This window comes from Typopeltis vanoorti, chromosome 11 (genome assembly GCF_054136105.1).
Source record: "Typopeltis vanoorti isolate ZY-2024b chromosome 11, IOZ_Tvanoo_1.0, whole genome shotgun sequence".
NCBI classification, from domain to species: domain Eukaryota; kingdom Metazoa; phylum Arthropoda; class Arachnida; order Uropygi; family Thelyphonidae; genus Typopeltis; species Typopeltis vanoorti.
Window position 1 is genome coordinate 110,493,415 of NC_143559.1, and position 22,461 is coordinate 110,515,875.

The 22,461-nt window shown below is 33.6% G+C and overlaps 1 protein-coding gene across 1 annotated transcript in view; it reads left to right on the plus strand.

Moving 5' to 3' along the window:
* Positions 1-7,593: 7,593 nt before the first annotated feature.
* The window catches only part of LOC150101934 (glycine receptor subunit alpha-2-like), a 103,681-nt gene continuing 88,813 nt past the window's right edge, over positions 7,594-22,461 (plus strand). Inside the window, exon 1 of the mRNA XM_090399933.1 lies at positions 7,594-7,707. Within this exon, the coding sequence (XP_090256059.1) occupies positions 7,594-7,707 (114 nt within the window). The remainder of the gene's footprint in view (positions 7,708-22,461) is intronic.

Sequence of the window (22,461 nt, forward strand, 5' to 3'; positions counted from 1 at the left end):
CTTTTTTTTTTTAAAAAAAAATGAATGTTTGGATTTAATAAATTTTATACCGAACTTTTTCCCTTGTAAATATAAATAGAAATATTTCTATAATAAACATAAAATAATAAAACATAATATACGGTGTGTGCTAGTTTGAAATCAAATTATAGGCAATCTGTATTCCTGTTGTGAGTTCACTCTGATTTTTGATGCAGTCTACACAATTTCCAACTTATTTCCCCCTTAATAAATGTCTTTCCATTAGTATTTAAATTTATTCTCAAATCTTTCCAATATACATATTTTTCATCTGACTCAATGTTTTTAATCCATCTCTTTTATCGCTGCAAGCTCCTTCTAACAAATCTTGTTTTCGTTACTAAAAAAAAGTAATTTTATGAGTGTATTTTCAAAAACAACAAAGAATTATACGAATATCTTATTATTTCTTCTATCTGTCGCTTTCTCGCATATAATAGCGTGCCTCTGACATTTTGGTTGGTTTATCGGATGTCGTAATGCATTCAATGAATTTTTGTAAGTTTTATTATTATTTTCTTTTTTTTCACTTTAGCCTGCAAGAATGTGTTTTGATAATGTGTGTAGTGACGAGGTGACATAAAAATTCACAGATTAATAACAAACGCTGTTTCACAGGAAGGGAAACATACGATATCAAAATATGTTATTATTAAAATCTCGCTTTTTAATGCAAAAATATTATAATGCGATTTAATAATAATTTCGTTAGTATTATTTTTCGGATTTAATTGAAAAAAACTATGCATGGTAGAACGGTCTATAATTGGAAGAAATTCTTTACACATATATTCTTAAATATACACAATTCTTTACACGAAAGACAGCTTTACACATTTTGTTTTTTCTTTGTTTATTCTTTGTTTATAACTCCTGAATAGGCGCGCTGCAATATTTAACAAATTCGAAACATATATCCTACCCGTTGGCAATATTACATTTTTTAATATATAAACGAATTTGAGAAACATATTTTGTGAAAGAATGTATTTTTGGAGAAGGAATGTAACATTATTACACGGCTATTAATTAATTTTACGATTAGGATAATACTTCAAAAACTAAACTTTTTACTGGAATTTCCAATGCTCTGTCCTATTTTGTTTCTTAGTTTATTTGCTAGTTAAATGCATTTTAATATTTTAGTCTGTTTTATTCGAATGACGTCCTTTGATTAAAAAGACCTGGGTTCGAGTCCCGTTTCGAATATAAAGGAATATCATTAAGGGAATCGTTTAGTCTTCCTTGTACTTTATACTTGAAAGAGCTTTTCTATTTCTTTAAGTTTATTTTTTTAATTTTAAAAATTTCAAACTTTTTTACAACTTATGTAAGCCATCGTCACTTAACATGACGAATAGGAACTGAAAGATAAAAATAAACTTCAGTCTTTAATCCACTCTGGCGTCTATCAAATTCCATGCCATTGTGCCAGACAGGCAAATAGATCTCTGGCGGTTCGTCGTGATGAACACCTCGGTTATATTGAATTCTATAAGCCAGAACAGTCGGGAATCTCTGAACATGTCATCAACACACTAAACATAGAGCCCCTTTAGAAAAAAGATTAAGATTCTGCGCAAAAGCGGTTATGATATGGAACATTTATACAAAGAGAGGTTTGAAATCTTGCTGTATTGTATAAAATCTGAGCAGAAATGATAATTTGAAATTATCCGCATTACGGGAAATAGTTCATCTCCACACATTCCGTAGTCAGCTGTGTTTTTATTTGTTTAGTTTATTTTTGAATATTATTATTATTTATTATATTTTATTTTATTTTTCCCGTACTTTATAATTTTGCAATTCGCAATACTTGCTATTAAGTTTATATTCTGCAAGAGTGAATTCTGTATATTAGTGATTATTTAATTTTTTTGTGATCATTTTAATCACGTTGAGAAATCTGCAGTTTATTTGAAGTTTTATTCTGTAAAACTCGAAAAAAATCTTACGATTACATATAAAAGAGGCCTCCTTTGTAATGAATACTTCCGGATGACTTGTTATTATATTGATTTTAAGTCATTTACATTTGTTAGTAGACTAAAAGTCGATTTGCAAAATGGAATTTCAAATGCTGCTCTGATCTTCTTCCAATGTTGTAAGTGAAGTGTCACGCAAGTAAAACAGAAATATTTCGAAGATCATATTATCATCGGGAAATAACTTTTGAATAGTTCACGCCCAGATATCTCTCTACCATTATATGCTGCACAAAGTATTCAGCAAGCCCAATATCGGATGCATGCAACAACAAAAAAAAGAAAAAGAAAAATCGAGATTAAGGTAATTACCATTCAATTGTTGTAAAAAGAAAATGAGCTATACTTTTATTTATTTATTTATTTTAAAGCTAAAAGACAGAACAACAGTAAAAAATAAATAAATAAAGACTACTTTAGTTTTCCAAAGCATCAAAAATCTAAATTGAAAAGAAAACTTAATAAAGATTTTGTTTTTGGTTTGTTTATTTTATGAACTTTAATTTTTGTTAACAGAGAGAAATATAAATGAAGAAGAATCATGTATAAAAGCCTGACTCCATATTGATCATAATAATCACAATAATTCCAATAAACGCATACATACGTGCAATGTTAATATTCATAGTTCGTTCGATGTGTCTAAGGTTAAAAATAAATTTAATATATTAAATGTTACTTTAAAATTTTATTTCAAATTTAATAATTTAGGAAAATTTTACAGAGTTTGAATTAATTTTCGAATTAATTAAAAAGTTTTATTAATATCTAGAACACCTTTTAGTAAATTAGATTCATTAATTTGAACAATTGGTCGTACGGATAGACTGACGAATCTCTGGATACCCTTGGAGGGTAATGGATGGCAATGCTGTAGCGAATGAAGTTCTAACTGAGGCTCGGCTATTGCTGTTACCCTCCTGCCATGATCAGAGCTTTAATAGCTCAATAACACTTTATCCCCACACTGTCCTCTACAGATAACGGGGAATATGAAAAGCATTCTTGCTTCTCCCCTTTAACCAGTCCTTACTTATAAGGACTTAAGACTGATAAATTATATGTTTTCTAGGTAAGTTTAATATTTGATGGTTCAGGTGAGTAGTTGAATGATATCTTTTGACTTGTGTTGAGTAGAGAAGTTCATATATTTTATCACTACAAATACTCTGAAACCAAAATCAATATAGTTTGAAAGAATTTTTAATGGGCACAAAATGGTCGAATCAAGTGATTTCTATCAAGTCCACATTGAAGTAAGATTAGTGACCTCTTGTATGAAGATTTATACTAGCTCATTACGAGTAAGGTGCACCTCCATCTCCAGCAAAGGTTATTTCCTCATATAAACATGTGTACCTGTTCACTCAAGCAACCAACAACAAAAGTTCATTTGTGGCTCGTAATTTGCCCCTTTCGAGTAATGTACTTCTGGCACAGCTACGGATATAAACTTTATTTAATGATCTTCAAAGTCGTTTTAGGAACTTCAACTGAAGATATTTACCCAGAACTCGTTCAAGACTGCAGTTTTGCTGTTCAGAGATTGTTTTGAACTTGGTGAGTCAGATTACGTTGAGATACAACTTCAAACGATCTAAGTTTATGCTGATGTTAGTGTAGATCAGTAAAAACTTGTTGTTTAGGGATGATATATTCGACAAATCTCCTTGGCGTTTCTCAAGATCATTTCTCGCGTTGCCTTTACAAAACCTGTAAATCAAGTGGATGCCAGTGGATATTCGTTTGAAAGTTAAGCTTCCATCTTTTTTTAAATTTTTTTTACTAAACTTATACATGCAAATACTATCAATAAAACATAATGGGACATTGTTTACAAGCCAGAGAACGAATTCTTGTCAGAAATAGATTACGTAACTGGAACACGATAGGTTCCCACTCTACAGCGATGTCATTACTAGCTGCCGAATTATTAAATCACCATATTTCCTCCATCCATTCGGAATCGGGCTCATGATTTATTTTTCTTATGTTGAAAATCACTCAAGGGATCGACCCGCGAAATTTGGTTGAGTCCTCTTTCGACCACTATAATTTTGATACATTTTATTGTTTTATGTCTTTTCAAATGAACAGAGTGAAATAAATTGAGATTGTTCAGGAAATTTTTGCAAAGATTTCCAATACTGAATTTCAATAAAAAATCATTACTTCAAAATATCTTACTTGAAAATGGACAAATCAAATCTAATCAAGTGCTTACATTTTGCAAAACGATCTGTGCATCTCATTATAAGTCTTGTGCAGTGACGTCATCCACAGCCGTTTACGTCATACATACTGTGTGGACAATTTACTGCAAGTAATTTTGGACATCTGTAATGTCACACCAAGTTCATTAAATTATATTCAGCATAACTGAGTTATTGATTACCATCTAATAATTTCGAAACTCCCCCCCCCCCCGCTTGTGTCCCTAATACTGTCCAACTGAAAAGAAAATTGAGATGGGTCGATAAGTTTTTGTAAGGAAACCGGCTCTTGGTCAGCTATTGTGAAAATAAATTACATCACCATACAAGAATACCAATACAAAACACATATTTGTACAGCTAGAATAGTTTTTATACATATTTTACTAAACTATATGAATTATGACGTGTTCCAATGCAACCATTACCTGAAAACGGTTCATTTGTTGTTTTCCAAATGTTAACAACCAGGTTAATAACATGCTTTATTTTTGACATTCAGAAGGTATTGCGACTGTTGTCCTTAACTTCAACATATCTCAAATTTCTTAGTAAGTATAAAATAATTTTTGTTTCTTTATAATATTAATGCTCTTTCAGAAATTAAAATCGTATCACCATCTTTGAAGATGCGACAGTATAATGTTTTTATCAATTGCATGAAAATATGTGTAATATAATTTCATGTAATTGATTAGCTGTTTGTGGAGAAAGAAAAATAAACCACATTTCTGAAAGATAAACATTTTCCGTTCTCTTTATGACTGATGAATTAGATTTAACTGAAAATGTTCGTTATAAAATTATACAATTTAGAAAACTCTTATTTTATTTTATTTGATAATTCTTGGGAACTTGTAACTTATAGTCCTTATAAGGATTGTCTTAAAGGGGCGAAGCAAGAATGCTTTTCATATTCTCCGTTGTCTGTAGAGGACAGTGTAAGGATAAGGTGTTATTGGGCTATTAAAGCTCTGATCATGGCAGGAGGGTAACAGCAATAGCCGAGCCTCAGTTAGAACTTCATTGGCTACGGCATTGCCATCCATTACCCTCCCTGGGTACCCATTTTAGTGGCCTCGTACGACATGCATCAGCTACATTGGGGGCTATTCTTATCCCAGCCACCACGCGGGAGTTCACCAGGTAACTTGTAACGAACAAGTTACCTGGTGAACTTGTAGATAATTTTTATTTATTATAATTTAATTAAATTATAATTTTAATTATAATTATAATTTTAATTAAAATGACTCATTTTTTTCGATATCAGAAAACATGAAGCAAAGCAGAGCAACAATATACAGATCAATCAAAGTTGCGCCTCTAGTGACAAGCAGTGGAATTAGGTATTGTATTGAGTTGTTTACTCTATGCCTATTTGTTCGAAAGAAAATTCTGTGAAATTACACAGAGGGAACTCATGCCAGTTGCTGATTACAACTGTTTTAAGAACAACTTAAATATCTCTCGGGATTTTTGATTGTCCTTTTTTTATTTACGATATAAACTTAGTATGAAAGGGAGGTATGTGCATTTTCCCACAAATTGAATTACAGTTTGTCTTCAGAATTGTAAAATTATTCTATTTTTAAAAGTGCAACAAAACTTGATTGTAATCATTTAATAGTTTCTTTCAGATGTATGCCAATGGACACATGTAATTCTATGAATCAAAATGACCTACATAAAAAAAGAAAAGATCGTTCTTCCACTGTAAATATAATCTGTTAATTTAATTTCTACTACTACTCAAGTAAAAAAAAAATCCTTATATTTAAACGCCATAGAAAACATTAGTGTGAGTGTCGTCCCTGTACACTTTACTTCAATAATTTATTCTATTATGCGAGCACTTTTTGTAGATTGAAAAAAAGGCAGAGACATTGTACATTCAAAGTGAAGAATGATTGAACTTCTAGAGACACAATTTCAGTTGTGCTCCCTGATGAGCGACGAATATCAAAAGGTTCTTACTATAGAATACCTCTTTTACATAAATTTGTAATAACATCACCAGCATTCGGGATAGTTGCCTGTGAATAAGTCGCATTTGATTCAACCGAAACATTTGCTGAACTCATGCAAAGATACATCAGACAGCTCAAGCAAACTGCAAACAGCTGAAATAAAGAAATAAAAAGCAGATGAGAAGCAATGAATGGGCCTCTAGGGCACCGAGAAAAAGCCGTCTGCGAATAGAAAAGAGAAAACTCATTTTGACGTAGATGAAATCAAAGATAGCGGAAGAAATAATGTATTCCACAGCAAAGTAATTTTTTGTTCGGTAAACGGCTATATTGACGGCTATATATTGCACCACGGAATCTCCAGGTAACGCCTCTGATCATCGGGGGTCAAATATTATTTAGAGACCTTTTTCTAAAGATGTAATTTGTTTCTTGAATGTTAGTACGTATTTTATATCTAACGTAGTGACACCAAGATGCCTTGAAAGACGAGCATATTGGATAAAATTTCTGTGAGCCAATAGCATGTGATGGATATATTTGACATTGACGAATTGCAAAATCTGTTTTGCGTTTTAACATCAACAAGTAATTACAAGGGGAGGGGTAAGAAGAAGTTATACAAAAGGGGGAAAATAAGCTCATTCAAACAGTTACTTATCCGAACGACATCGTGAAGAATCACTTAAACATGCAAAGTAGAAAATAAATCCATTGCGCGAAATGGTAAATTTGCTGAAGATTTTTATTTTTAATGTATGATTTAAAAAAAAAAAGATTTTTTTTGCTGCTATATTTTTTTAAAAAAAAACTTTATAGTTGAAGATAATTGGAAGAATCGATGCACTTTGTTCATCTGTCGCTAATGGGTTGAAGTGGAAAAAGAAACCCTTAAAATTGCACTTAATGGGAAGTACTTAACATCCAAACGACTCGCAGTCTTGCATGTGTGTGTGTGTGTGTGTGTGTAGTAGGAAACGATTGGAAAATCGAACTCGCTTCTCTCTCTCTTCTCATTTAGCAACAGATTTGATCAAACATTTGTACAATGCACAGAGATATGTGCAAGTTAAACAAGGAAAAATAGAAAAAAAGGAGGGTTGGTAATGCCCTCCAGGATTGCAGTACTTTACTGTCATCGGAAAGCTGTTTCATTCGGGTCGTCAAGTATTGCATATTTAATGTAGTGGCCCGAATTTTGTGTGTGTGTGTGTGTGTGTGTGTGTGTGTGTGTGTGTGTGTGTGTGTGTGTGTGTGTGTGTCCTTCGATACTGACCCAACTAATAGATTAATGCCTTGGCATTATTGTAACCAGAAGTTCATTTCTTAAACTGGATTCTTAATAATTACATTTCATAACCTCCGGCAAATGTCAAGGAAATAAAAAAAAAGAAATACGATATGGATGAAGAAATAGTGTCACTTGGCTGCATCAAACATACAGATATATCTGACGTCAAAAATGGAGCGTGCAGACATTTGATTAAGAAAGACAGAGAAAGAAAGAAAGATAAAGTAAGAGAAGCGACAGACGTACATATATAAAACACACAAATGGAGAGACATTTTGTATCAGAAGTTGTTCAGTGCACAACTCTCTAATATGTCACCTCTTTAGTTACTGATGGCATCACATTTATTGACTCTGTAGTGATGTTAACAGCGAAAGTATCTACAACTAACTATTCAGCCACGTGGTATAGCAACGACGCCTATTGCTATCATAGAAACATAGAAATTTATTGTTACGCCTACTTAGTCAAATAGTCAAACTATTTTACATTAAAAACGAATTTATTGAAAGCGTATTTGTTTGTTGGGATTTATTCGGATTATGAAACAGCTCTACATCCTCTTTCTAATGCACCTTCATTACTGGAAGTAGCACCACATCTGATTGATAGATCTTAAATGTTGCACCCATTATATGAACAATCGCCTCTTCTTCTGACACAAGGATACTGGTGTGCATTCAGTAAAGTTATCATTCCACAATCATTCTTTATTTTATTTGTAGCATAACGATAGAATTCCTTTTTGGGTTGTATTTAACCTGCACAGCCAATTTCTTTTCCTACTCTGCTGTCCATACAATACTCGTAACTGTATACTTTTCATAGCTTCTCTGAAGCCGTATATTCAATATCCCTTCCTCCTTAATCATCGTCTTCTTTCTCCTGATCTCTTTCTTAATGAAATTGCACTTCCATTTCGTTCCCACTGTGTTCGTTCTTCGTGCATATCTACACCCTCTGTCCTAAAAGAAACCGAACCTTTCGAAAATAGAAGACACTGTTGTCGCCACCTGTTGTATCTTTTTTGTTGTCGAAAGCGACAACCTCCATTATTTGTCATACACAGTCAACTGCGTATGACATTTGTTTCATTAGAAGTCGAGTTATAGTGCCAAGAGTGACAGTGTGTGTGTGTGTGTTGACGAACGGTCGGAAAATGAGTTTCAAACAGAGAGCTGCGACTGACTTTTGCGTTAAACTTGGTAAAAGTTTTACCGAAACGCATCAAATGCTTCAAAAAACGTACGGTGATGAATGCTTACCCCGTACTCAAATTTACGAGTGGTTTAAGCGATTTCAAAGTGGTCGTGAGATGCTTGAGGACGACGAAAATCGCGGCTGTCCAAAAACTGGAGTGAGCGAAGTGAACATCCAAAAAGTACGGGATTTTGGGCCTTCTTAAATTGAATTCGCGATTTGTTCCCCACAAGTTGACCGATGACCAAAAAATGTATCGAATTGAACACCGCAAGGACCTCATTAAAATCTCTTGTAAGGACTCAAACTTCCTTGAAACGATCGTTACTGGTGACGAAACGTGATGTTTTGAGTATGAGCACGAAACAAAGCGCAAGGTGCTGAGTGGAGACCACCAGAAGAGGGGACATCCTAAAAATGCGCTTGGAGAAGTCAAATGTAAAGACAGTGCTGATTTGTTTCTACGATTCCAAGGGCATTATCCACAAAGAATTCGTTCCTCCTGGCCAAACGGTCAATGGTGAGTTTTATCTCAAAGTTTTAAAGTGATTGATAGGGAGAATTCGTCCCATACGGCATGAATATCGCTACGACTGACCGTTCGTTAAAACACATTGTCACTATTGGCGCTATAACTCGGCTTTTAATGAAACAAATGTCATAAACAGTTGACACAACACTACTGAAGGTTATCGCTTTCGACAACAAAAAGATACAACAGGTGGCGCCACTAGTTGTTTCTATTTTCGAAAATTTCGGTTTCTCTTTGGACAGCGAGTGCATTATCTGTTCATTGTATAACTATTTTTCTTAATATTTTCTTATAAAATGAGACCTGTGGAGTATTCATAACTATAGAATAAGAAGTATACCACAGTAAAACGTATCCTACGATTGACGTTAGGTCTATGAAGTAGGGCTTCAACACTTTGTTTAAACTTCCATGTTTATATAAGGATCTATGTAGCAGCTTAGCGGTTTAACATTGGATCCTGTGGTTAGTGTTTTCAATTCCATCTTGTGCCAGGCCAGATTTGTGAGGTTCGATAAACAGGATGTGGTCTTGGTGCTCAGAGATACGTTCATTTACAGATTTTCCTGTTTTTTTTTAGTAAGACAAGGTGCAGTACTTGATGTACGAACATGGTACTTGGTAAGACGAACTACTTATATTTTTTACTCTGTTATGCGTATTATTCCATAGTTATTCTTCTTACCACTTCTTTCTGAAGTTTCTGTATTCAAATTAATAGATTTATATTAGTAGCCTTTTTACAGAGATTCACAATATACGTTGCAATTTGATTAGAAGCAAGATGCCTTTCCTACTTGTGAATCATAATAATGTAATAAATTAGCAAACCCTCAGTATAATATGGAAAATGTAATCATAACAACAGGGATTATTTATTAGAAATAAAACATACACAATGTTAGATAAAATTAATCATGTTCGGATGGAAAGTGCTAGATTCTTTCCACGAATTGTTTTCTTACTTTTCTGTACGTTTCTAATTAAGAAAGACGAACTGCTTAAGTAGCTCAACAGATAATTGCAAGAACGGAGATGTACACAAATAGATTAATGACAGAGAGAGAGAGAGAAAGAGAGAGATCTAATTTTGATTATTGTGAGGTAATCTCAAGGTCTTCTTGGCCCGCAGAAAGTATCATACATCTGTGTCAACCTCGCAAGGATAATTTACGGCACCTGAGGAGGAACTGCCCGAGTGAGCTCGGCAAAGTCACCCCCAGCCAGTAGTCGATGTACGTTGTCAATACTATTAAAATCCCCGTTTGTTGGCGATTCTCTGCTCACACTTGCCGAGGCTCTAGGGGTCTTAGAAGCGACAGTAGTGTCACCAGATCTTCGAACGCTGTGCGTCTAGGTACGACATAAATCCATTAGCGATGGCCGCGTGCGGAAGAGAAAGGTAAATGTTGAAGGCACCACAGGGAATGCCGAAATCCTCAGAATAAACGCGCGGAAGCCACACCAGGTGTAAATAAGGAGCATAGAAGGTTTCTAAAGGGGGGGGGGGAAGACATTCTAGTCACTCTTATGTGGAGATTTTTATGTAGAGTTTGTTTAAAAATATCTGCTTTGTCATACACGAACACCCAGAAATACCTACATGACTAAACAATAGTCTCTTGTCGTATCAATTATTTAATATTATACTTAGATATATATAATATGAATACCCGTTTCTGAAGTTTGTACCCTTTTCGAATGTGTCATTTGATATTAAGGCCTTTTGGCTATCTTACGGTACCAAAATGAACATGATATCACCGGTTGCATCAAACATGAATAGAAACGTATATTATTGACTTTAACATCTATTTGAAAATAAAATGTTTCTGCCTGATTCGCCAAGAAAAGCATATCCACTCTTCAATCGGAATTGAAGTTCGAATCCCACTATGAATGGATGTTTATAAATATTCTTAGGTCGAGAGGTGATTTTTATATCCGGGTGCGGTAACACCAAAGGACTTGAAGGGTTGGTTTAGCCTGCTTTCTGGATTATCTGATGTTCTATCTACCTGCATACCCACAGTAATAAAAGGGTATAAGGTTTATTTTGCGTGCGATTGATATAAATAGATTTCTCTACCGTTCAGGAACCACGAAAGTATCCGTAAGAGTGTATGCATATAAAATTAAGTTTGTCTCAGCATAACGCATAACGCTACTGTTATGATGGGTGGAGCAGAAGTGCTTTTCATATTCCCCTTTGTCTGTAAAGGAAGTTATTTGGGAAAGGGAGTTTTGTGAGCTTTAAACTCGCCCTCTGGGGGCAGTTGTATTAGTAATGATCAGCTGGGAATAGAACAGCCTTCGGTCTTTTGTATTTGTTGTACTCTGTTTCGTTGTAATTGACAGCTTGTACGATCAGCGGGTTTGAATGCGAACTTGACTTGACGAAGAATTTATATATATATATATATTATACATTATACATTATATATATTATCGTACATATTTACTCAGTAGATAATGTTATAAAAAATTAGTTTGAATGACTGTACCGAGAATGAAAAAAAAAAAAAAAAGGTTTAATGTTAAAATACTACCAGTTTCGTTGAATAAATCAACTTCTTCAGGCATCACAGGCAAAGAATTATATAAAATGACAGAGACATGATAAAATGACATTTACAGATCTAGTATAAAACAGAATAGTACATTTTAAAACAGGAATGCGTGCTGGAGTTCCAATTGAAGTTGACTACGTGCGTGAGCTGTCACGAGTGCGCCAATACTGGACAGTGTCAATGTGTGCGTCAGAAAGATTGTAATTGTAATAGTTGTTAATATGGGATGAATCGAGCCATATTTCTCTAGATTCGATAATCTTTCTTTAGAGTTCATCATAACACACATGGATATTAGAAGTTTGTGGCCAGTCTACGAGGTGCTGGCGTCCTTCATATGATGAACTTAACATTAAAGTATCTTAACATTGATATATATATATATATATATAATTATTTTTTATTTTATTTTATTTTTTAACTTGGGGATACTGTATATTAGGGTTACCAAGTAATTTTATAAGCTTGGTTATTTAACTCCTAATCCCAAGTATGCAAACAATTAAGTTTGCGCCTGATATATAACAAAAGTGTATATTATCTATTTCTTTTTATAAAAACAAAACTGTTTATTTTCTTTTATAAAAAATAAAATTTTCAAATACATATTGCATTTATTGACTTTGAAAAAGCATTTGACAAAGTTAAAAGAAACATATTATTTAACATATTAAAAGAAAGACAAATACCAAATAATATCCTAAAGCTGTCACAAGTATATATATGAAAATAATCAAATACAAATAAGATTAAATCACGAGCTATCATATACAAGAGAGATAAACCAAGGGGTCCGACAGGGATGTCCCCTCTCAGCAACTCTTTTTAATATCTACTTAAATAAAATAATAATAAAATGGAGTAAAAATTTACATCAAGGAATTAAACTTTCACCTACAGTTAACTTAAACACTCTCCTCTTTGCAGACGACCAAATAATAATTACAAATTCTGAAGATAACTTACAGAAAGCTATTTTAAATCTAAATGAGATATCCAAAGATTATGATATGATAATATCAACGGAAAAATCAAAAACTATGGCCTTTGAAGGACAAGATCCAGCAAGAACTAAAATAGTATTAGATAACAAGATCTTAGAACAGGTGAATTCATTTAACTACCTAGGATGTATGATCACTTATGAAAATGAAAAAGATATAAACATAAAAATTGCAAAATATTTAAAAATAACAGGAGTAATTAACTCTATATTTAAACCAAACCTAGTTCAAAAACAAACCAGGCTAAAAGTATACAATACATTAGCCCTACCGGTCTTAATGTATGGAAGCGAAATCTGGACAATAAAACAAAAAGACAAACAAAGATTAACAACAGCAGAAATGAAGTTTATGAGAAAAACTGCAAAGTATACCCTATTTGATCACAAAAGAAACGAAGATATTATGAAAGAATTAAACCAAGAACCAGTAATTGAAAAAATTAAAAAATATAAACATAGATGGATTGAACACGTTCAAAGAATGAAAACAGAAAGATTACCAAAACAAGCCTTAAAGTACAAGCCATTAGGAAAAAGAAAACCAGGACGTCCTCTTAAACGATTCAACGATGACTTCTAAGGCCGGAACAGGCCATACTAGGCCTAAATCTTTGATATGTATGATGATGATGATGATGATGATGAATACATATAAATGTTTATTTATTTATATATAAATATAATTTTATATTAATGAATAACACGATGATAGTAGGAAGGTATTACTAACGATTCTGAACAGCACAGTAAGTAAAGCACATTGAAAATATCAACGAGATATTGATTGAGTCGGCATATAGTAAAAATACCCAAGACTTGAAAAATTGAAAAATCAAAAGTTTTGTCGCATTAAAGAAGTAAAAGAAGCAGTATAATAATTTTCAGATATTTTTTTCTTTTCTGTTTATTTGTTTTTCTTACAATATCGAAAGCAGTAATAAAAGAAGGAAAATGGCATCGATTCTTGCATCACTTTTTCTTAAATACTATCGATAATTGAACTGACCAGAAAAAGCAAATTGGGCTATTTATGTTAATGATTATGAACGTAAACTTTAAAGTACTTTAAACATATCAAAGGTTTTCTCTTGTATACAATTTCGGTACAAAGTATTACACGGCGTGAAAAACAAATAAACAGAAAAGAAAAAATATCTGAAAATTATTATACTTATAACTTAAAGAATATGCTTTTAACAATATTGTGTTGATTCAATGGTTTATAGTTTGTGCTTTGTGGCATCGTTGAAATGTTGTTTGAATAATAAAACATTTTAACGTATATAAGTTCAAATTTTTAAATAATTTTTAAAAGTAATATACTTTCTTTAAGATATTAAAATAGATATTAATATTTTTATAATATTTTTGTCTATTTCTTTAATTATAAATAAATATTAACCATAAATTCAGTACAGTAATAAATGTTTTGTATAAGTCAAATATAATCAATTTCACATGAAAGTAGAATAGAATATGAGGTGGAGAATCAATCGACCGTGAGATGCGGTGATTTATTCATTCAATCCAATACCCTTGGAGGTAATGGATGGCAATGCTGTAGCCAATGAGGTTCAACTGAGGCACGGCTATTGCTCTTACCCTCCTGCCATGATCAGAGCTTCAATTGCTCATTAACACTTTACCATACACTGTCCTCTACAGATAGCGGGGAAGATGAAAAGCATTCTTGCTTCGCCCCTTTAAGCCAGTCCTTATAAGGATAAGGACTAGAATAGAATATTTTAGAAGGGATGGCAATTCTGTAGCCAATGAAGTTCTAACTGAGGCTCGGCTATTGCTGTTACCCTCCTGCCATGATCAGAGCCTTAATTGCTCAATAACACCTTATCCCTACACTGTTCTCTACAGATAACGGGGAGGATGAAAAGCATTCTTGCTTCGCCCCTTTAAGCCAGTCCTTATAAGGACTAAGAATGTTTTAGGGAGAGATTATAATCAGATTATAATCTTCCAAGGTAACGAATGGCAATGCAGTTTTAACTGAGGCTCGGCTATTGCCGTTACCCAGCCATGACTAGAGCTTTTTAGCTCAGTAACACTCCATCCACACAGATTCTTTTCATTCAGATGACAGGATAAAGAGTCAAGGACTCAGTCCATCGCCCTGTTGCTTTAAGAACTTAAGAATATTTTAGGGTGAATTTAATCCACCGTGAGATGCGGTGATTAATAATATCCTTGGAGGGTAATGCTGTAGCCAATGAAGTTCCAACTGAGGCTCGGCTATTGCTTTTAGCCTCCTGCCATGATCAGAGCTTTAATAGCTCAATAACACCTTATCCCTACACTGTCCTCTACAGATAACGGGGAAGATGATAAGCATTCTTGCTTCGCCCCTTTAAGCCAGATTAAAGGATAGAATACTTTAATCCCCGTGTGGTGGCCGGGATAAGAAGAGCTCCACCGCAAATCCGTGCGTGTCGTAAGAGGCGACTAAATGGAGGCAGAGTTTCGAGAGTTTTGCTCTCTCAGGTTTCTTCCGGAATTTCGCTCCCGGTGAGGGGGACCTAAATTTCGGGAGATTTGCCTGGGAGTGCATATTTTGAGTTTCTGGGAGGGTGTCCTCCGGCACGGCCCGGTGAGGGGTTTTGTCGGTGATTGCTTTACCCCGGAATATGAGCGGTTGTGCTTAGTGGTGGGGGAACCCATCACTGAGTGGAGCCAACGCAAAGTTTGACGATCTTTCGGTCACTATGGAGTGGTCTAGGGATCGTCCTAATTTTTAGTGGGTGGCTTTACTTAATAATCTCCACCTCAAACCCAAGCTTGTCGTAAGAAGCCGACTAAATGGACGCAGAGTTTCGAGAGTTTTGCTCTCTCAGGTTTCTTCTGGAATTTTGCTTCCGGTGAGGGGGGGGGGGTTTAGATTTCGGGAGGTTTGCCTGGGAGTGCATATTTTGAGTCTCCGGTGAGGGTCTCCTCCGGCACTCTCTGGTGAGGGGCTTTATCGGTGGATGCTTTTTCCTGGAATATGAGCGGTTCTTCTCGGTGGTGGGGATGTCCCATCACTGAGTGGATCCAACGCTGAGTTGGACGGTCTCTCGGCCACTATGGAGTGGTCTAAAGATCGTCCTAATTTTTAGAGTTGGCTGGCTTTACTTAAAAAAAGCATCAATGTAGCTTATACATATCGTACGAGGCGACTAAAATGGCTACACAGGGAGGGTAATGAATAGCAATGCTGTAATGAAGTTCTAACTGAGGCTCGGCTATTGCTGTTACCTTTTTGCCATGATCAGAGCTTTATAGTTCAATAACACCTTATCCTTACACTGTCCTCTACAGACAATGGGGAATATGAAAAGCATTCTTGCTTCGTCCCTCTAAGCCACTCCTTATAAGGACTATTAAATAGATATACTTCAATATTGACTTCCAGGGTAGCGGATGGCAATGCTGTAGCCAATGAAGTTTTAACTGAGGCTCGGCTAATGCCTTTACTCAGCCATGACTAGAGCTTTTACTCAATAACACCATCCACAGATTTTCTTCATTCAGATGAAGGGATAAAGAGTCAAGGACTCAATCCATCTCCCAGTCCTTTTTAGGACTTTTAGATATACAGTATTTCAATACTTATTCTTGGTCATAAATTTTCGCGCTTCCCTAATTTGTAGTAGCATAATAATAATAATACTAAAACTCTTTTTTATTTTAAAATCATTTGTTTTACTTATTGATTATAATGACAAAAAATCAGAAAACTGAAATCAACTTTACTTAAATGTACTTTAATATAACCTCTGTTGTTGAACACTCTACGGATTTGTTTAATCTTGCTTCAATTGTGTTACTCAATGCTATTCGCATGCAGGAGTCGATTTCGTTGTTTAATATTTAACATTGTGGAAAATCCCTTTTCGCACAAATATGTAGAAAGAAAAAGGAACAAATTTTATTTTGAATGGCAATGGTAAACAGGTTTGGATATTCCCTCCGGGTATGTATCAAAAATTGGACCAAACGTTTCTTCTTTACGAAGCTTTTACTAATGATTTATTTCTAACAGTTATTGCAATTCATGATGGACTTATGATTTTTCAGTAAATCCTTTTTCTTATAAAAACACTTCTGGCTTATCTTTATTTTGCTGATGCTTCGTTTCTAAATGCCTTCTTTATTTATTTGGTTTCACACATTCATTTGAGAGGACTACACCGCAAACAGCACATTGTGGTTTTTGAATTTCATCCATTTCTACACTAATCAATCCGAATTTTATACAACTTGTATCATATTTCGTTTGTTTACTTTTACCTATTTTTTTTTTTTTTACATTTAAAAAAAAAAAAAAATTGGCATTATTTTCTATTTCACACGCTTTTACATCATCCGTGGAATTATCAGTCACTATTTTCACGTGTTCTTTTTTGAACTACCAGGTGTATTTATATTTAGGAAATCAAATAATGTTTTTTGTTTGCTCATTTTATAAGGGGGGGGTAAATTTTAAGAAATAACAAATCAGTATTACAGCACTGAAAGTTTCGAAAAGTAATTGCACTCAAGTAGCACTTAAGAACGTTAAGTTCTAGGCATTCGTACTAGTATTGTTTAAACCTTCAGAGAATCACTTCTATCACCAGCAGTGGAGGCTCGTGGCTTGAAATCGTTGGGGGGGGGGGCTGCAACTTTCGAAATATACATACACACTGTAAGTACAGCGTATACGTGTTTGGATAAAATCAAAATTATGCTAAAAATTAAAAAAAAAATTAAACATGAAAAAATATTGTTTATTATAGATAAAATTATACAGTTTGGTATAATTCAAAATTACTTAAAAATAAAGTCCAATTTCATAATCCCAATAATGTTTTTAAATAAAAATTATAACAAATGTTATGTCTTTAATTGTAATGTCTAAATACTGTATTTAAAGAGACGGAGGAAAGACGATTAGCCCTATGAACACTCTACTACTGGCGCAAACTGCATATAAACAACAGTGGAACTGCGCGACGGACAGTGTCGCATTACGCTAATAGCTCGCATCTCACTATGCTTGCGCGCGTAGCAATATGACAACACTGTGGTAAACACAGTGCTGCTAGCGTTCTTCGCCCTCCTAAGTGCTACAAGATGGATTTTTATTATTATTTTTTACAAAATAAGAGAATTGTACAGGATTGTTGATGATAAAATTAATTGATGATTGTTGATGATAAAACGACTCGTGTATAGGCACTGCAGTTCCGCAGTGCCTACGTACGAGCCGCCTCTGATCACCAGTAGGCAGATGTCATGACTGGCAGTGTTGCCAGCAGCGAAAAGTCGACTTGTGGCGCCACCACACAAGAAATCACTGCATTAAACTGCATAATTCAGATCAGTAATACAAAACGATACAAGTTTGAAACAAAATAAAATAAAGAGAAAAAAATAATTATTTTAAGAGATTTCAAAATTTTAAAAACAAGAAACTTTCTATAAATGCTTCGCGGGCTCCTAGGGAGCCGCGATCCCCCTGTTAAGAATCACTGTTTTAGGGTATATAGAAATAGCGCATAATTGTAAATGCTAGCAGTCCGCGATTTACGTAATTTCCGAATTAAACAGATTATCGTTGAGAATCATAAAAATTTCACTTAATTCGCTTACGTTATTCGCACCCCATCTAACGACAGTCATTTGCAAAGTAAATAACCTACTTGGCGCATGCGTGCACTTTCCTTATTCTCGTTTGCAACTTAGACGTGCTATACGTTTAGTGTTTTGCTGCTGTATATTTTTAGTGTTGCATACGTTTCAAGGATTTAGGCTTAGAGTGGTCAGTTCCGAGCTTAAAAGTCATCGTTCAATCTCTTTAGAGGACGTCCTGGTTTTCTTTTTTCCTAATGGTTTGTAATTTAAAACTTATGATCTAAGTAAATGATTAGTTATACGATTTTAAAACATATGGGCAATATACAACATACGCATTAAAACTTGCTATTCTTATGTGTACAGTTTAGGTCAATCAAGATGATAACAATGTAATCTAGGAAATTTTTGATAAAAAAATTTCCAATGTGCCTAGTTTTTATCTTAGATACATATCTTCATCTTTTGACTTTCTTCAGATTTTCTACGCGCTTCTAGAGTGAACACATCTTCTTTAAGTTCAAATGAAATTCTCTGCAGATTCCTTCGGATTCACTTTGGTATTGAGAATGTGATTTATCTAATCAGTATGCTGTCTTCGTCGACTGAAATACTTTTACCGTAGGATAGATTTCTCCCGGTAGATAAACAGCATACTCAGCTAATTGCTGAGTATCTATTGCTCTAATGCAAGTGACTGAAAGGATCGAATGTTTCAACCAGCATATTCCCAAGAGGAAACTTGTTACTATAGGAACCTAAGGCTCATTGCGTAGTCTCTTAGTTCTCAGTAGCAATTTTCTTTACACTGAAGTGATTTTAGATGTTTCTGCTTTCAAGGATGAAGATGAAACATTCTAATAGCCGTATTTCAATCCAAAGGACTGTAAATGCAATGAGGATTGTGATCGGTTTTGGAGTGGTTCTATGCGGATCGAATGAGATTTGAGAAATTATTTTAGTTTTGGATGGCTTAACTCTCTTTAAGCGTTTAAGAAAAATTACAGTTCACACAGTTCGTGTGGTTGGTGAGATATAAAACGGCTTCATGTTGTCATATAAACGGCAAAAAAGACTAAACATTCAACCTTTGCTCCATCTGTAAATCATGGCGATGCAGGTGTGATAATACAGGAAGTGAGTGCGGAATTGATTCCCTGTTTTTTTTATCGATATTTCCACGAACTCAGAAGTGCATTTGTTCGTTCTGGATAACGCTGCACTTATAGAATTCTGGAGGGCCACATCTGTTCCAGCTAGACAACCTCCGTCTGCCTCACAACGCACTTTGCTGTAACTTCGTTTGAGGATAACAAATGCCTCTGACATCTGAAAAATAAATTTATTTGGTTATTCATGCTTTTTTAAAAATATCCGGGGTATGATTAGGAATAATGATTTCGTTGTTCTATTTTTATTTTTATTATTGATTTTTGTTACATGAATACCGTAATGTTTTCTTCAAAAAAAAAAAAAAAAGAAAGAAAGAAACCCAGAAGGGTTTATTTCACATGTTATGCTGCCCTAGGAGTAAGTCACTAACTTATTTCATAAAGATGTCATTTAATCATAATGTTCGCGTATTTTGAATCATCAGATATTTACAGTACTGTTAAAATACTTATAATTTTGATAGCTCTTCCGGTTCGACTGATTTAATAAAAATAATGTTTTGAATTTTAAAACAATACTAGCGCTCAATATTTACCGTATTATTTCCATATCCGTTTAAAATAATGATTTCTTGTGTCGGGTTTCAATAACACACACGCGCCCAGTATTAACCTTAAGTCTTCCAATGATCTGAATCACACAGACTTATTTCAAATATATTCCACGATAATCGTCACTTGTTATAACAATTGTTGGAAGAATTGCATTGTAATTCTATCAGGATTTGTTATTGAGTGATAGTTTTGAAAACATCAAATTATGGAAGCGATATCAGATAAACAATAAAAAAAGGAGTTATTCAAAATTGAGAATATGTGAGTGAAGCTATGGGAGCTGATGCATCACACACACACACACACACACACACACACACACACACACACACACACACACACACACACACACACACACACACACACACACACACACACACACACACACACACACACACACACACACACACACACACACACACACACACACACACACACACACACACACACACACACACACACACACACACACACACACACACACACACACACACACACACACACACAATTCTGTTAGCAAAAGAGATTTAAGATTTGAAGAGGGTGAAAAATAATATGTGTAGTGAGAGAGAGAAAGAAGCCATTATTTTCTTAGTTCTCAACACGCTTATCGATATGTTATGCAAACAAAGGTCTAGAAGCTATTGTTTTGATAAGAAAAATTGACTTATTTCGGACTATCGAATAGAAAATCAACAAGATCAGAGGTTGTAATTTTAAAGAAAAAACCCAACAGGGTTTATGTTCTGTATTTATTCTATATCTATTCCATGTATTCTATTCTATATTTATTCCATTTATTCTATTCTATATCTATTCCATTTTTTATTCTATATTTGTTCTATTCTATAACTATTCCATGTGCTTTATTCTATATTTGTTCTATTTCTTCTATTCTATATCTATTCCATGTTCTTTATTCTATATTTGTTCTATTTCTTCTATTCTATATCTATTCCATGTGCTTTATTCTATATTTGTTCTATTTCTTCTATTCTATATCTATTCCATTTTTCTATTCTATATTTGTTCTATTTGTTATATTCTATATCTATTCCATGTATTCTATTCTATATTTATTCCATTTGTTCTATTCTCTATCTATTCAATTTTTCTATTCTATATTTGTTCTATTTCTTCGATTCTATATCTATTCAATTTTTCTATTCTATATTTATTCCATGTATTCTATTCTATATTTATTCTATTTGTTCTATTCTATATCTATTTTATTTGCTTTATTCTATATTTATTCCATTTGTTCTATTCTCTATCTATTCAATTTTTCTATTCTATATTTGTTCTATTTCTTCGATTCTATATCTATTCAATTTTTCTATTCTATATTTATTCCATGTATTCTATTCTATATTTATTCTATTTGTTCTATTCTATATCTATTTTATTTGCTTTCTATATTTATTCTGTTTGTTCTATTCTATATCTATTCCATTTTCTATTCTATATTTGTTCTATTTATTCCATTTTCTATTCTATATTTGTTCTATTTATTCCATTTTCTATCTATTCCAGTTTTATATTCTATATTTGTTCTATTTCTTCTATTCTATATCTATTCCATTTTTCTATTCTATATTTATTTTATTTGTTCTATTCTATATCTATTCCATGTATTCTATTCTATATCTATTCCTATTCTAATCAATATTTATTCTATTTATTATATTCTGTATTTATTCCATATTCTGTGTTTTGAATTCTATATTGTAAAAATCGTATTTTGTACTTGAAACTCCATCTATTGTTATATACAGCATTATAACAATAGATGTATATAACAATAGATGGAGTTTATTGTTATATACAGCATTATAAGATATCATGCAAGCCGGGGCGTTATCAGTTATCAAGGACATTGTTGTTTTCATTATTGAACTACAAAAAAAAAAACAATGGTCAGCTACTGAAACAAACTTAATCTTAGTAGAATTTATGAAGCAAAGAAAATAAAATGCTACAATGGAAAAAAAGTGAAGCAATGAAGGAGCTTGAATTAAGATTTATGCAAACCTACTTGAGGCGATAAGAAACGTTATGGAAAAGAAACAACAGCAAAAACAAGCTAGGTTATGACCAAACAGGAATTGTATTGAATATATTTGTAACTAACGACAAACCGTTGAGAAATCATAGAAATATAAAAAGGATCTCTGTTTAAGTTTTCATGACCTCGGCATATGATGAGGCGGCAGGAGAAATCTTTTCAAAACACTAAATCTTTAAGGTATCAATGGGACTTTAAACAGCGAGATACGTAGCTTCTCGCAAAACAGCAGTTAGAATTGAAGGATAGATCGAAAGGCTGTTTGATGTT